The 15,591-nt window shown below is 40.0% G+C and overlaps 1 protein-coding gene across 3 annotated transcripts in view; it reads right to left on the bottom strand.

Annotated features, from left to right (window-relative positions):
- Positions 1–957: 957 nt before the first annotated feature.
- The window catches only part of LOC107571950 (envoplakin-like), a 26,910-nt gene continuing 12,276 nt past the window's right edge, over positions 958–15,591 (bottom strand). Inside the window, exons 3-18 of one of the 3 annotated variants that reach the window (XM_016258339.1) lie at positions 15,137–15,236; positions 14,189–14,343; positions 13,972–14,095; positions 10,479–10,598; positions 9,788–9,934; positions 9,480–9,634; positions 9,291–9,388; positions 7,760–7,932; positions 7,445–7,623; positions 7,189–7,327; positions 5,642–5,835; positions 5,389–5,539; positions 5,020–5,103; positions 4,820–4,924; positions 4,653–4,745; positions 958–4,522 (exon numbers count right to left, since the gene is read on the bottom strand). In XM_016258339.1, the coding sequence (XP_016113825.1) occupies positions 1,049–4,522; positions 4,653–4,745; positions 4,820–4,924; positions 5,020–5,103; positions 5,389–5,539; positions 5,642–5,835; positions 7,189–7,327; positions 7,445–7,623; positions 7,760–7,932; positions 9,291–9,388; positions 9,480–9,634; positions 9,788–9,934; positions 10,479–10,598; positions 13,972–14,095; positions 14,189–14,343; positions 15,137–15,236 (5,491 nt within the window). In that variant the 3' untranslated portion in view covers positions 958–1,048. The remainder of the gene's footprint in view (positions 4,523–4,652; positions 4,746–4,819; positions 4,925–5,019; positions 5,104–5,388; positions 5,540–5,641; positions 5,836–7,188; positions 7,328–7,444; positions 7,624–7,759; positions 7,933–9,290; positions 9,389–9,479; positions 9,635–9,787; positions 9,935–10,478; positions 10,599–13,971; positions 14,096–14,188; positions 14,344–15,136; positions 15,237–15,591) is intronic. The other 2 variants (XM_016258340.1, XM_016258341.1) reach the window with 2 other exon arrangements.

Here is a 15,591-nt window from a genome sequence, read left to right as displayed (position 1 = left end):
AGCACTTTGATTTGTTTGCAAATTAAAAATGTGCATATGCTTGCAACTGTACTGTGATATTTAATAGCATTCTCTCTCTCTCTCTCTCTCTATATATATATATATAAATATGTTCTATATTTTTCCAGTCATACATTTGTATGAAAAATAAATAAACAAATTTCAGATGGTAAACACATTTATGTGTGTACATTTGTGTATATGTGTTGTTTTTATGTGTAAGATCACATATGTGAATCAGTAAAAATACTGTAATTTATAACTAATATTATTACTATTAGAGTGGAATGAAAATGTATGCTTCTTAGCATTTTCTTGGTCAAAATTATTTAATGTTTAGGCCTTTATTATTAGGGAAACCTTTTATTATGGATCAAAACTGATAAATTCTAGAAACCCTGTATAGAGGAGATTCCCAAACTTTTTTGTCACCCGTACCCCTCTAAGCTAAAATATTAAGTATATAATTTTAAAAATATAAATAAGTTAATAATTTAATGGCATATTTGCATGTTCACAGTTCTCTGATCTTAGTGAGTCACATGATATGCAAGTAAACATTTAACTATATCAACTTTTTTGCAAGGGTTGTATTGTGATTTTAATATTATTTTTTATTATTTTAGATTTTTATGATTAATTCATTTTCATTAACTCACAAATCACCTGCAGTTCCCTTTCAAACCTCCAGGGGTTCACGAACCCCAGTTTGGGAAACCCTGCTGTTGAGCGTTTTCATTCAGAGATTGAATTTACTGTAGATATTCACTTTTCCTAGCTGGAAAGATAATGCATACAAAGTCACTTTAGGTATATATGAAATAGGATTTTTTATTATATATGAAGTTCAAAAATCAATTCAGCCCATTCATTAAGATAAACCAGAAAATAATGAGTAACTGGAAAAGCATAGACAGGAAAATATAAACTCCTCAGTATGAGAGGCTCCAGAGATTATTTATCTTATATATGGGTATGAAAAAAGCCCTAGAATTAAAAGTCCCTTGTTATGCAGCACTTAAATCTGTTTTCACTCTTGGGTTTGTCTTTATCTTCTGGAGAATTTGTAGCTGGCATAGGATGGAGCGTCAACAGTGTCAGTCGAGGCAGCTGGGAGCAGGAGCAGCCCTGTGGTGTAGTCCCTCTTGCATCGAGCCATGGCCTCCTTATATGTGATCTTTTCCTTCTTGATGGGGTCGATCACGTTCTTCACGAATGCTGAATCATCCTGAAGTTTCTTGGCCACAGATGCGTCGATCAGTTTTGTGTCAACAGCATTTTGCATGTCAATGCGACCTGCTCGGTTCGGGTCTACCAGTCCGCCGGTCAGCATCTGCGCCTCCATGAACCACATGCCACTGTCGTTGGGGATCCATCCCCTGCGGGCGGCTTCTCCCACGGACATTCGCTCTTTGGACATGGGGTCTTCAAAACCAGTAAAGGCCTTCTGGGCACTGAGGAGTTTGTGAAGATGGCTCGAATCAATCAATCCATGCTCTGCTGCCTTGTGAATGGAGAGCTTGTCCTTCTTGTTCAGATCCACAATACCTCCAGTGGCGGCCTGAGCTTCCAGAAGTCTCATCGCTGTGTCTTGATCAATCAGTTTGCGTGTTAGGGCACTTCGTACAGACATGCGGCTGTCTGTGGTGACATCTAAGATGCCAGAAATCGGGAAGAGCTCATCTCCATTGGTGATCAGCAGTGAGTTTAAGTTGCTATTGCTGGAGTAGGACAGGCGGCGCGTCAATGAAGAGGAGGAGTTGTAGCTCTGGCTTGTTGGAGCGAGTGTCTGAACAGTTGTTGTTTGCGTTGCACTTAGAGCAGGGAAGGATGTTGATTTCTTCTCCCCTGCGACCAGAAGAGAAAACTCTGAAATGGACATTTTGCCCTCTCTGTAGCGCTGAAGGTCATACTGGGTCAGTCTGCCATTTTGCAGGGCTGTCTTGATGGAGTACTGCTTTCCACTTTTACGATCCTGCAGAAGCGTGGTCTCACCTTCAGGACCGGTGGTTGTGATTTCCTCCCAACTACACTCAAGCTCTTGGAAGTGGATGTACTGATTGCGATCAATCAGACCTTCAACATAGGCGTCATAGGCTGACATGTCTTTGCCGGTCTCTTGGTCCAGAATGGTGATTTTGGTGGAGACGTTAGTCTCTCTGGTGTTTGTCTCTGTATGTTGTGCCTCCTTTGCTTGTTTATGGAGCTCCATGATAGTAATTTCCCGTTGGTTGATAAGCTCTTTCACTTCCAGGATTTCTCTCTCCAGACGCTGGATCTCAGACTCCAGCTTGATGCTCTTTTGCCTGCTGACTTGGTTCCTCTCACTCAAGAGCTTGGAATGATGTTGGAAAGTTATGGTGATCTCCTGCTTTTGAGACTCCAGTCTTCTCAATTCCTGGAGAAGTTCATGCGTCTCTTTCTTGATTCTATCCCTGTAAACAATCAAGGTGGTCTCCTCTTGAGAGAAATTTGTTCTGGTTGTCTGAATTCGAGTTATTTTGTTGTTGAGTCGCAGATGCTCTTCATCTTTGAGGGCTCTAGCATTCTTCAACTGGGTGAGTTGAGCTCTAAGGTTTTCTCTCTCAGCCTCCACCGTTTGGTCCTTCTCAACCCTGATAACCTCTTTGTGGATGACCCTCTCCACAGATTTCTCTTTGGTCAGGGACTCTATCCTGATTTTGAGGTTTCGAATATCTCTCTCCAGGTGGGTAATTCTGGCACCCTCGCTTTCCATGGTAACGCGAAAGTCAGTGATTAGTTTGTCGACTGTAGGGTCTCTCTCAACTTTCAAAACCTCCTCTATAACAATCTTTTCCTCAACAGGTGTTGGGCAAGTTTCAAGTTCATAGATTCTAGCCTTGATTTGTCTCAGCTCTGTCTCCACTAGGATCTTCTTCTGCCGATCCACAAGCTCCAGTTTTTTCTCCAGCTCCAGGACTAGAGATCTCATCTGCTGCACCTCCAGTTCTAGCTGCCTACGAACCTTGATGGTCTCTTCCAAAGTCTTGACTAACCTCTCGTGAGCCAGAATCTGACTGGGATCTGTCTGGAGGCGCACAATTTCTTGGACCACAACCCTTTCCTCTGGTCTCTGTCTCTCCAGCACAATGTACTTGTTTTTAAGGTCAAACACATTCTCCTCCACTGTTCGACGACGTTGAACTTCCTCACGTACTTCCCTCCTGAGACGTTCAGCTTCCTTCTCCAGGAGAGGGTCATTTTCATACCTTATAAATTCTTTGGTCACCACTTTGGTCTCCACCTTTGATCTTTCGGCCTTCCACTCATCCCTGTCCTTGCGTAGACGAATCACCCGATTCATAGTGGAGTCGAAATTGGTTCTCAAAATGGTGAGCTGCTCATTCAACCTCTTGATTTCTTTGACAATTTCAGGACTCCTCTCTTCTTTCACCACCTCTCGAGTCACTTCCTTCAGTTCAACCTTGGGCTTCTCAGAGCGCAGAGTCTTCAGATCCACCATGATCACGTTGATCTCATTTTCAAAGCTAGTACGCCGTCTGCTTATTTCAAGAAGCTCATTTCTCAGCCGTCTCAGTTCCACCTCTGTCTCAGGGTCAATTCTGAATATCTCATGGATGATCTCATTAAACTCTATCTTTTGTTTGATGGTCTCCACTTGGCTGTAGCGGAGCTGAAGGCTGGAGAACTCTTTCATCAAAGTACTGTATTCTCGGATCAGTTCTTCCAGGTGTACACGGAGAGTCTTGGACTCTTGTAGGAGTTCGGCATCCTGCTCCACCTTTTTCACCTCCTTGATGATAGTTTTCGGTTGTATAGTTGGAATAATCCTCTCCAGATTATTGATCTGACTCCTAATCTGGAATATCTGATCATTCAGGTTCTGGCATCTGATACCCTCATCCGCAACCTCGTTCTTGAAGGTAATCACAGCTTTTAACATTTCGGGGTCTTTTTCCAGCTTCACGACCTCTTTCAGAACCACTTTCTCTTTTATCACAGGCCTCTTGCTCTCCAAGACAGTAACTTCCGTTCTCATATGTACCGTTTCACTCTCGTGCACTCGAATTTCCTCCCTTAGTTTGAGTATGAGCTCCCTGATCCTCGTGGCTTCAACATCCAATTTGGGATCACGCTCAATTTCTGTAAGCACCTTTGTCACCAGCTTGGGCTTCACTTCGATAATTTCACGTTCATGACTGACCATTTTTTTGTTGACAATCTCAATTTCTGTGTGCAATTCGGATCGCTTATGTATCTCTTCTGTTATCCTCCTCTTAAGTGCTTCCAAGTTGGCCTCTAGCTTCTGATCACGGTAGTAATGCACAGTTTCCTTTTCTTCCACTCGCTCCACACCTCTCCGACTCTTCAGGGACACCATCCGTTTCCTGTAGGTCGTTAAATCATTCTCGGCATAAGCACGGCGAGATATTTCCTCAGCCAGCTCTTGCTTCAGACCGTCAACTTCGTCCATGTCTCTCTGCTGACTTTGCATCTGAAGTTGCTGCCTTACCACCACATGGCTCACAATTTCATCATTCTATTCATGGGATACAAATAAAGATTTGTTTAGGTTAAGTTAAGAAGTTCATGGTAGCTTTACACCCTTCAACAACATTTGCATTTAACTTGTTATTTATTCCAATGATTGTTGCTTAGAAAGTCAGTACCTTGTTGATGAGGTCCTTGGCCAAGATCACTTGATTCAGTAGTTGATTATTCTGTGCTGATACTTCAGAGTAAAGGTTCACAACATCCCTTTCCTAAAGTAACCAATTGTACAGATATTTGGAAACGTACATAAACAATAAGTCATTAATATGGCAAAGCAACCTACCTTCCTCTGCACAGCTTCAGCCATTGTGATGTAATCAAGTATTTTTGTGTTTATTTCTGGTTTTCCCAATGCACTGCGGTATTTGTTAGAATTCAGATCATACTCCTGAAGACACAGAAGCAACAGATCATTTACATTCATGTTAGAACTGACATGTGAAATGTGCAGTAGTATGATTATGTTCAAGATGGCCTTCGTACGTTAAGAATGCCCTGCAGTTCACGAGAAATTTTCACCAACCGGTTTACATCATCCTGCTTTCTCTTGATGTCTTCAACTGCCCTCTGCAACCAAAAAAAACCCAATTTTTTTTACATGATATTACACGAAAATCCAATGTATCTGAGAAATGTGATACATGTAATTTCCGTGCCACTAGTGGCACTAAACGGAATTGCAAAAAATAAGCAATCAATATACTAATAGCAATAGTTCTAATTGTTTTTTACATCAAAAACTATTTCTTCTTTAAGAATTTATAAATATTTAAAATAAATATATAAAAAATATAATAGTAATAAAAAAAAATGTAAATAATCAAAACCATGCCAATAAAACTTAATACTGACCAACTGAGAGTTTTGCTTGGCATAGATTTGCGACACACTTTCACCAGGCCGAACTTCGTTGTTGGGCATATTGATGAGGAAAGCAGTGAGTGACTGGTTGGCACTGTTAAATTCCTTATTTTTATTGACCACCTCTTGCAACAGAGTTGGCCTGTGAATTAAAATTTACGGATAGAGTTCAAAAGACTGTAGCACTGTAAAAAAACAGACTTGCCTCAAGAAACAAAAAAGATGCCTCTTTTTGACATCTCACCTTTGCTGCAGCTGGCTTTTGATGTTAGAGTAGCGATTCCTCAAGTGCTTGACCTCGGTCTCTTGGTGGCGGATATCAGGGCAATACTCCTGGAAGCTCTTCTGCAGGGAGCTACATGCCTGCTCTGTGACTTCCAACTCACGGTTCAGCTGCTGAATGTCATCTTTCTTGGATATAACATCTTTAATCATGGTCTAAAGAGAAAACAATTATAGACATTTACAGACAAATCATTACAATATTTTGCATGGGAAGTTGTACCATATCCAAACCACTCATACTTTCATTTCAGCCCTGAATCTAAAAGGGAAGATATTTAGGTAATAATGACTTGAACTGGTAAATTGGTGTTTCTTTCATAAGGCTTCAGAAGACTTTGAATATAATGCATGATGCACTACATTCAAAAGTTTAAGATCGGAAAGATTGTTAAATGTTTTTGAAAGAACTCTCTTCTGCTCACCGAGGCTGCATATATTCGATCACAACATAGTAAAAAATCTACTTTTTTCATGTATATGGCAGACCTATCCCTTTAATACTATAGATAACGACACATAGCAGCATTTCACATTGTGTTTGAGCATCTACAACTGATCTATAATGACTGGATTGCATTCTAAAGTGCTATCAGGAGCCGTCATCGATCTTACTATTCCCTACCAGCAGAGAGCACCATTGACTGACAGCCAAAATACTGACCTAAAATCACCTGATCTGATTAGTTTTTAATATATGTGTATGTAAATTAATTGTTACTTCAGATGTTTATGGTCTTTTCGGACAGGATAAGTGACATATCGAAATCGTTAAGGTGGGTGTGTCTGCTGCGCACATGCCGACACAAGTAACTGATCCAAAACTAAATATATTTCTCTATGTACGTAATTATGCAGGAAATATTAAACATGAACATATATCTGGTATTAGTATCAGAAATGGATTCGGATAAACAAAAAATATTACAATAGAAGCCTCTGTTACTATATTGCTCTATATGGTATTGAAAATCAAAGCTTACCAAGCATCATGTTGGAAATAAAGCTTCATGTCCTTAAGTCCGTAGCATATGCAGTCAGCGTTATTTCTCTGAATAAGTTATGATGTGTATATTTTTTATGTCCTGATGGAGCAATGTCTATTTCAGACTCTTCAAGATTGCGCAAACTCTATGGAGTTTTACTAGCATTGCAGTTTCAATAAAATGTTATGTTATGTATGGTTAATTATTAATTTAACGTTTAAATCATTAACTTCTTCAAAATGCATGCTGTTACCAAAATCATTGTAACATTTGCAGTTAGCCTACCGTAGGAATAAAAATACAATGACATAATTACATAAACAGTGAATGTACAAGGCGAATTAACGTATAGAAATCATAAATCTTTATTCAGATTCCGTGAGCACTTTGTCATTTGAAATGCATATTTTTTAGGATCTCATCCAGCTGATGTTTATGTACGCTACTGTAATGAATATGATATGTGATACTTTTATGACGTCATGAGCAATCCAGTTCTCTATTATATATCAGTGGTGTCTACCTGCAGCTGTCTGGAGTGGTTGCGGATGGCATTGGGTTCATCAAATATGCCAGTGTCTGCAGCCAACTGATCCTCGAACGCAGTCAGCATATTGCACACCTTCTTGATCTGTTTCTCCAGGAACATGGAAGACGTGACCCTGAAGAAATAATCCCAAGTTTTTACCATAGTATGTCTCCATAAACCATAGAAATAGCACAATACTTTATGAAGCCTTGCTTGTGTGATTTACTGCAGGCTTCTTGTTGTTTCTTACTTCTTGTGGTAGAGATCAGAGAGGGCGGTGATGTCGTCGGTTTTGTTGTTGATTTTGCTTAGTTTCAGAGGCAGTGAGGACGTGGTGGGCCCCAGGGGTTTCTGGGATATCAGGGGCTCCATGTCCCTCTGAGCCGATGCTTTCTCTGCCTCCAGGTTCTTTAGAATCGTGACAAAACTCTGGAGAGATCAGAGCAAACTGGGTGTCAGTCAATGTTTCATACGAACTATATTATCCAGCATTTGTTTCTCCTTTGACCAACTAAATAACCACATTTAGACTCGAAAATCTATTGGTTTTGATTCCCGCTCTTACATCGTGGTCTTTGATTCTGGAAGACAGATCTCCGATGGGTGCGGCGCGATCTAACGGAGACCTCATTCGGTTCTGCATGTCTTTCTCTAACTTCAGCAGGTCTAAATAGATCTGTTCCAGCCGGCTGTCAATGAGGCCGGCCTTTGCGCTGTCAGGAACGGTGGCCACAGCGACTGTTGGGAGAAATAACAATTTACGACTCAAATTTAACATGATAATTCACCCTCAGGCCATCCAAGATGAAGATGATTTTGTTTCTTCAAGGGAACAGACACGTGCTCACCAATGGATGCTCTGCAGTGAATGGGTGCCGTCAGAATGAGAGTCCAAACAGCTGATAAAAACACAATAATCCACACCACTCCAGTCCATCAGTTATTGTCTTGTGAAGCCAAAAGTTGTGTGTTTGTAAGAAACAAATCCATCATTAAGATGTTTTAACTTTAAAATGTTGCTTCCGGCTAAAATACAAGTCCACAATCCTTAATTCCTCCAGTGAAAAAGTCCATCTCCTGTTGTCTCTCACATCAAAATCCACCAACATATTTGTTTAGAGCTGTTTTGGACTGTTTTGGCTTGTAAACGGTGCTTGATCTGTGCAGATTTCTCTCCTGATTCAGACCAGATGACTTTTTCACTGAAGAAAGCATTATTAATGATTATGGTATTTTAGCTGCAATTGTGATGTTTTTATCAGCTGTTTGAACTCTCATTCTGACGGCACCCATTCACTGCAGAGGATCCACTGGTGATCAAGTGATGTAATGCTACATTTCTCCAAATCTGATGAACAAACAAACTTATCTACATCTTGGATGACCTGAGAGTGAGTACATTTTCAAAATTTTTCAAATTTCAAATTTTAAGTTTTTTGTGTGAACTGTTCCTTTAATAAAAAAAAAAGTTAATTATTTTAAACAAAACAAAATAAACATTAACTGAAATAAACTAAACGACAATGAGAAATGTTGCCTTGGCAACATTAAGTTTAAAAAAATATATATTTTAATTTAAGTTAAAATACTAAAATAACTCAAATTAAATAAACTTTAATTAAAAACTAAAAGTTTTTAAAACTATATAGTCATATTTAAAATAACAAAAATAAAACAACAACAACAAAATTACTAAAACTTTAATTAAAATTTAAAGAAAAAAGAAAATTTAAAAACTCCCAGAAAACACACACACACAGACAATAAAATGAAACCTATTTCAAAAAATAAACAAAAACTATGATAGTATATCAATGGTAAATACATAACACTGCTTCAGACCTTGTTTTACGAACTGCGTGACCTCCACTGCAGGTGTCTTCACCTGGGCCTGTAGAGCCGACCTCGTCCTCTTCAGATCAGAGAAATCTCTGCTCAGACTGAATACAAGACAAAAACACAGGAATGTTAAAACAGGAAGCAGCTGGGAGAGCTAGACCAGCACTTCCTGCGTCTCAGGAGCTTTCTTACCCGTCCACCCTGTCGATGGCACCCTGATAGTATATCAATGGTAAATACATAACACTGCTTCAGACCTTGTTTTACGAACTGCGTGACCTCCACTGCAGGTGTCTTCACCTGGGCCTGTAGAGCCGACCTCGTCCTCTTCAGATCAGAGAAATCTCTGCTCAGACTGAATACAAGACAAAAACACAGGAATGTTAATACAGGAAGCAGCTGGGAGAGCTAGACCAGCACTTCCTGCGTCTCAGGAGCTTTCTTACCCGTCCACCCTGTCGATGGCACCTGAATCGGGTGGAGGGATGAGGAAACAGACTCCTGGGATGAGCTTGGTCTCTCCTGAGGTGGATTTCACCTCCCAGATCTCCTCTCTGGGATCAGAGACCAGCGCGACCTTGTCGCCTTTCTTCACAGAGTCCTGCAGCAGAGAAACGTTTAGCACAGTTCGTCCTCCACTGATGAGCTTTCCAAATCTTTTGCAACATTATAAATACCTGTACTGTCACTTTTGATCAATTTAATGCATCCTTGATCAATAAAAGTATTAATTAATGTCAGAAAAGGAGGTTACCTTCTCAGTGCTCCAGTCACACAGAGCGATAGCATTGATGGGTTTGTCTGTGGTGCTCCGGCGCAGGTGTAGAGGAGCGATGCTGGTGCAAAGCTCTCTCAGATCCGCCAGACGCTGCTCGTTCCTCACGACGGACCTCTCCTCCCTCTATTAAGATAAATCATTAAATAATTTACTACTACATTTTTAAAAATCTTTTAATGTTGTGAACTAACTTGGACAACCAATCAACAACTGCATTTTTATCAACTAGCATCAAAGATTAATAAAGGTTTACAAATATTTTGCTCATTGTTAGTTCATGTTAGATGATGCATTAACATGTTAACAAATGAGACCTTGTTGGAAAGTGTACAAAATGTTGACAATAAAATTATTCTATTCTATTATAAAATAATTTTACATGCACACAATTGAAAGAAAAAAACGAATTACACGAGTGTCACGCTAATGTCACTTGGTTCCTATCACCCCAAATGTGTATGTGTTTACTGTGTTTGTGTGTGTGTTTACTGTGTGTGTGTGTGTGTGTGTGTTTATTGTGTTTACTGTGTGTGTGTGTTTACTGTGTTTGTGTGTGTGTGTGTGTGTGTGTGTGTTTACTGTGTTTGTGTTTACTGTGTTTGTGTGTGTGTGTGTGTTTACTGTGTTTGTGTGTGTGTGTGTGTGTGTGTGTGTGTGTAAGACTGACGCCGCTGCTCTCCAGAGCCGAGCGATACGCCTCCATCTGTTTATGCAGAATGTTGTGGACTGCAATCTGTTTCTCCACATCAGACAGAGTCGGACCGTAAACATCTTCCTGAATCAGCTTCTGAAACACACACACACACACACACACACACTCAAATAAAGCTTCTTCAGACGCTCTTGGCTTCAGTAATGAAACATGTTCAGGTCTCTTGAGCTGCTAGATGCTTCTTTGGAGATGAATAAAGCTCTTGATGTTTCATTAGAGCTTCTTCTGATCTGTGTTTTGGTTTCTAGGTGCTTTAAAGCAGAAGGTTTTCAAACTTTAAAATGCCACAGACTCCCAAACATGGCGATCCTAAAATCTTAAAGGCATCTATATTATTTCTTGTATAAAGACCCAATTTTCAATGTAGAAAAACATTGAAAACTTAGACATATGTTTAATATACATTAAAAATATGTCTAAAATTTTATTTGGAAAATATTTAGGTTCAATTAAGTTACATCAATTTTTTAAAAATGTAATAGTACTTTCTGTATGTATGCATTTATTTATTTATTTACTTGCTTATGTATTTATTTTAATCAAATTTTTAAGTATTTATTCATTTGTTTTAATTAATGTTAATTTAATGTTCATTATGTATTATTCAAATTTTTATTTATTTGCTTATTCAATCTAATGTATTTATTTATTTATAAATATGCCTAAAATATTATTTGGAGATTAATCAGTTTCTATTAAGTTACATTATGTTTTTCTATTCTATTTCTATTACAGTACTGTATTGGTTATATTACTGTATTATTTACTTGTTTGTTTTTATCGAATGTTAATTTATATATTTTGATATAATTTTTATTCATTTACTTATTTAATCTAATTTATAATGTATTTGTTTTCATCTAATGATTTTTTCATCTATAAACAAATGTCTAACATTATTTTTTAAGTTACATTGTTTTTTTTCTGTTATAATATAATATGTATGTACTGATTATGTTTATTATTGTCACGGGTTGCTACTGTGAGGAGCACGGAGCGAGGAGACCAGGAGTACAAAACAAAGGAGTTTAATATTCTTCTTCAGGGAATCACACATAGCACAATGAGGGGACATAAACAATTCCGGACCAAGAAACTCAGAACGGGACTCACTATAAAGACACAGACACCAATGGGACACACCTGGGAGCAAATTAACTAATTAAACAAACACAGCTGGAACCAAATTCATACAACGAGGACAGGAACAGGAAGGACCAAATAAGGAAACAGGAACTAAACGAGAACATACACGTGACAGATCGCCCCCCTCCCAGATGGCGCGGGAGTACCGGAGTGGTACAAGACCGGAACAGAGCGGAGACAAGGAGAGCCTCCAGGGCGGATCAGGGAGCCATGGTGAATCAGGGGACTCAGGAGGCCATGGCGGATCATCGGTGGCCTTAGCTGGCTCGGCCACGGATATATGGCCCCCCCAAAAAAAATTTCTTGGGGAAATGTAGGAATCCTGGGGGGCACTCTGGAGAAGCGGGCACTAGATGGCGCTCTAGAAAGCGCTTACAAGGAGCGGGCACTGGAGCGAGCTCTGGGGCTGGAGCCGACACTGGAGCAAGCCCTGGGGATCAGGAGCCCTCCCTGGGCTTGACCGCTCTGGGGCTGGAGCCGACACTGGAGCGAGCTCTGGGGCTGGAGCCGACACTGGAGCGTCATGAATGCATGGCGGGCTTGCCATATTAATGTTCGTTGGGCTTGCCAGATTAATGGCCGGTGAACTAGAGTAGGCTGCGTACTGCGGGCTGGTTCTGGCTCGGGGCAGGACGCTCTCCAGACACCGGAGGATTACTTCCCTCCAGCTCAGTCCCGGGGTGTCTGGGATGTCCACGGGGCGATGGTATTTGGCCCCGAGCCAGAACAGAGAATTAATGGTGGCGTCATCTAGGGCCGTAGCCGCGGCGAGCCTGCAGAACTCCCAGGAATACTCAACAAAGGGGAGATCTAGGCGAGCTAAGGCGGAGAACCGAGCGGCAATTTCCATAGCCGCGGGGAAAACAAGGAAAACTAAAAGGATGGTAAAAGGTGGTAACTAGGATTTACACAAGCTTCAGTCTGGATCCAGAACACCTGAGAAGAGATGATGCCAACCCCTCAGAGGACCTCAGATGATGCCAACCCTGAAACAACATACAGAACTACCACATTTTGCTATAAGTTTGATTGCATCATATAATAATTGCTGTTAATATTGTTCATCGTCTGTTTTATTACGTCTTATATTGATTTTTCCGTTCTGCTGGTTCGTCTGGTCAGAGGAGAACTGGCCCCCCGACTGAGCCTGGTTTCTCCCAAGGTTTTTTCTCCATTCTGTCACCGATGGAGTTTTGGTTCCTTGCCGCTGTCGCCTCTGGCTTGCTTAGTTGGGGACACTTCATTTCCAGCGATATCGTTGACATGATTGCAAAGATATTATTTAAACTGAGCTGGATGTTGACATCACTGAATTCAATGATGAACTGTCTTTAACTGAAAAATGAGTGTTTACTATTGTCATTTTACATTATTGACACTATTTTCCTAATTAATGCTGTTCAGTTGCTTTGTCACAATCTGTATTGTTAAAAGCGCTATATAAATAAAGGTGACTTGACTTGACTTAAAAACTTTTCAAAAAGGCGGAAAAAACAACCGGAGGAAAAGTCGCCGCTCACTTTTTGTGTGGTTCGGAATTCTGTCTCGGGTTGCTACTGTGAGGAGCACGGAGCGAGGAGCGAGGAACGAGGAGACCAGGAGTACAAAACAAAGGAGTTTAATATTCTTCTTCAGTGAATCACACATAGCACAAGGAGGGAACATAAACAATTCCGGACCAAGAATCTTAGAACGAGACTCACTATAAAGACACAGACACCAATGGGACACACCTGGGAGCAAATTAACTAATTAAACAAACACAGCTGGAACCAAATGTAATACAACGAGGACAGGAACAGGAAGGACCAAATAAGGAAAACATGAACTAAACGGGAACATACACGTGACAATTATAGGCGTTTTATTTATATTAATTATTTACTTTTGAATTATTTTAATCAATTTGCATCAATTTATTTGCTTATTTAATTGAATTTTTTGTGTTAATCTAACGTTTATCTATTTATTTTGTACGTATTTAAATCAAATGTTTGTTTATTTATGTGTACTAATCTTTTTATCATTTATTTACGTTTACACTTCTTCTCTAAACAATTTTACGGCCCTCATAGCACACACTTGCGACCCTCTAGTTAGTCTTGACCTCAGTTTGAAATCCCCTGCTTTAAATCACCAGATGACAGAGGTTTTTCTACAGAAGATGCTCTTTGAGGAACCTGTCACATTGGTCTGGATAAGCATTGTTTGAACCTTTTAACTGCACTTTTTCTTTCACTTTCTCATAATAGACGTGCCGATAGCCCTGAATGCTGTCAGTAGGTGATGTTGTGGCAGTCACCTGTTTATCAGACAGCAGGCTGCTCCAGTCGAGGCCAGGCGGCAGATAGAGCTCGTGCAGCTGGCCGTAGAGATCTCTGTAGGTGCCGCAGTATTTGGACCAGCACTCGTGCAGTTTACTCACACTACACACACACACACACACACATTTCAGAGGAAAGCGTTAGAGCCGAGCACTGACTGGCGTGTGTTACGTGTGTTTGTGTTTGTTCACTCACTCCAGCTCGATCTCGCCGGCCTGCGGGTGCTTCAGCTTTCTGGCTTTGCTCAGGTCCATGAAGAGATCCTTCAGTAAGATCTCGGCCTGAGACAGGTTCTCGGCGGCGGGACCCTGCTGTTTGAGAGGAGAGCCCGCACGCTTGTTCTCCAGGTCCTGATCGGAGAAACACAACAGACACAGAGAGCTTTAACACGCTGGTTTAGCAGTTTAGCATGTGTGCTTCTAAGCTAGCTTTAATTTGGGAGACAGAACACATCCTCATACTTCAGCTACATTTGAAATAAAATGTCATGTTGAGTTACTTCTTGGTCTGAAAAATAGTAGACAAAACCCATTAGATCTCTCTTAAGCTGTTTGTGGGGTGATCTCATACCAGTTTTTCTTTATTATTATATGTTTTTTTCTTTTTTCCTATTTGTTGTACATCTGTTTAACAAAGTGTACTCACATCAAAATATGCATAAATGTCATATGTTTGAAGTAAATAATGTCATCTTTAATGATTATAATCTGACAGGCAATATAATTCAATCAATAAATAATGCAACAAAAATGAAATAAATGATAAACTAAACAATAAATAAAATGTAAAAAAACAAACAATATATAATATATAATATGTAAATAAAATAAAATGTCAAATATAACTTATAAAAATACAAATAAAATGAAAATATAAAATATAATAAAACAAAAAATTTAAATATATTTATAAAATATTATTAAAAAAATTAACAATATAATTTAAAATAAAATACCCCTTTTATGTTTCACAGAGGAAAGAAAGTCACATGGATTGGAACCATTACAATGTTTCACTTGAGTCTGTATTTTCATTTGGACTAAACATTAACTTGTTTTATAACGTTTTATAACTTGTTTTTGAGTGGTGTGTGTGTGTGTGTGTGCGAGTGAGTGTGTGAGTGAGTGAGTGAGTGTTTCTTGCCTCCAGCAGCAGTTTATTGGCCAGCAGGATGTTCTTCTCCACCTGATCGGAGTTCTGCTGTAAGCGTGTGGTCAAAGCCAGCATGTCACTGGCCTGCGACCTGAATGGATGAAAACACAACAGACGTTCAGCTCCAACCCCTTCATATGTGCTCACGCCCGCGCCGGAGCGCTTCACCTGCTTTAGTGACATGCAAACATAAAGCTCAAGTACGTGTTTAACAGTGTGAGAGTCACCGGTGCTTTTGACTGGTGGCTTGTCAACTTCAGCAAAAGAAATGGCATTTTATAAGAGTTCAGTTTCTACTTTCTCCACCACCCACGTCAATCTACATCTGTCAATCACTCGCTCTGTAAGCTCATCTGCACTTTTACTGTGCTGACATTCCTGCAGTCGTTTAGAGAGAGAGAGAGAGAGAGAGAGAGAGAGAGAGAGAGAGAGAGAGAGGGGGGGGC

This window comes from Sinocyclocheilus grahami, unplaced genomic scaffold (assembly GCF_001515645.1).
Source record: "Sinocyclocheilus grahami isolate Dianchi unplaced genomic scaffold, SAMN03320097.WGS_v1.1 scaffold1673.1, whole genome shotgun sequence".
Lineage (NCBI taxonomy): Eukaryota > Metazoa > Chordata > Actinopteri > Cypriniformes > Cyprinidae > Sinocyclocheilus > Sinocyclocheilus grahami.
The sequence above is the reverse complement of the archived record's forward strand: the minus strand, read 5'-3'. Positions and strand labels throughout refer to the sequence as shown.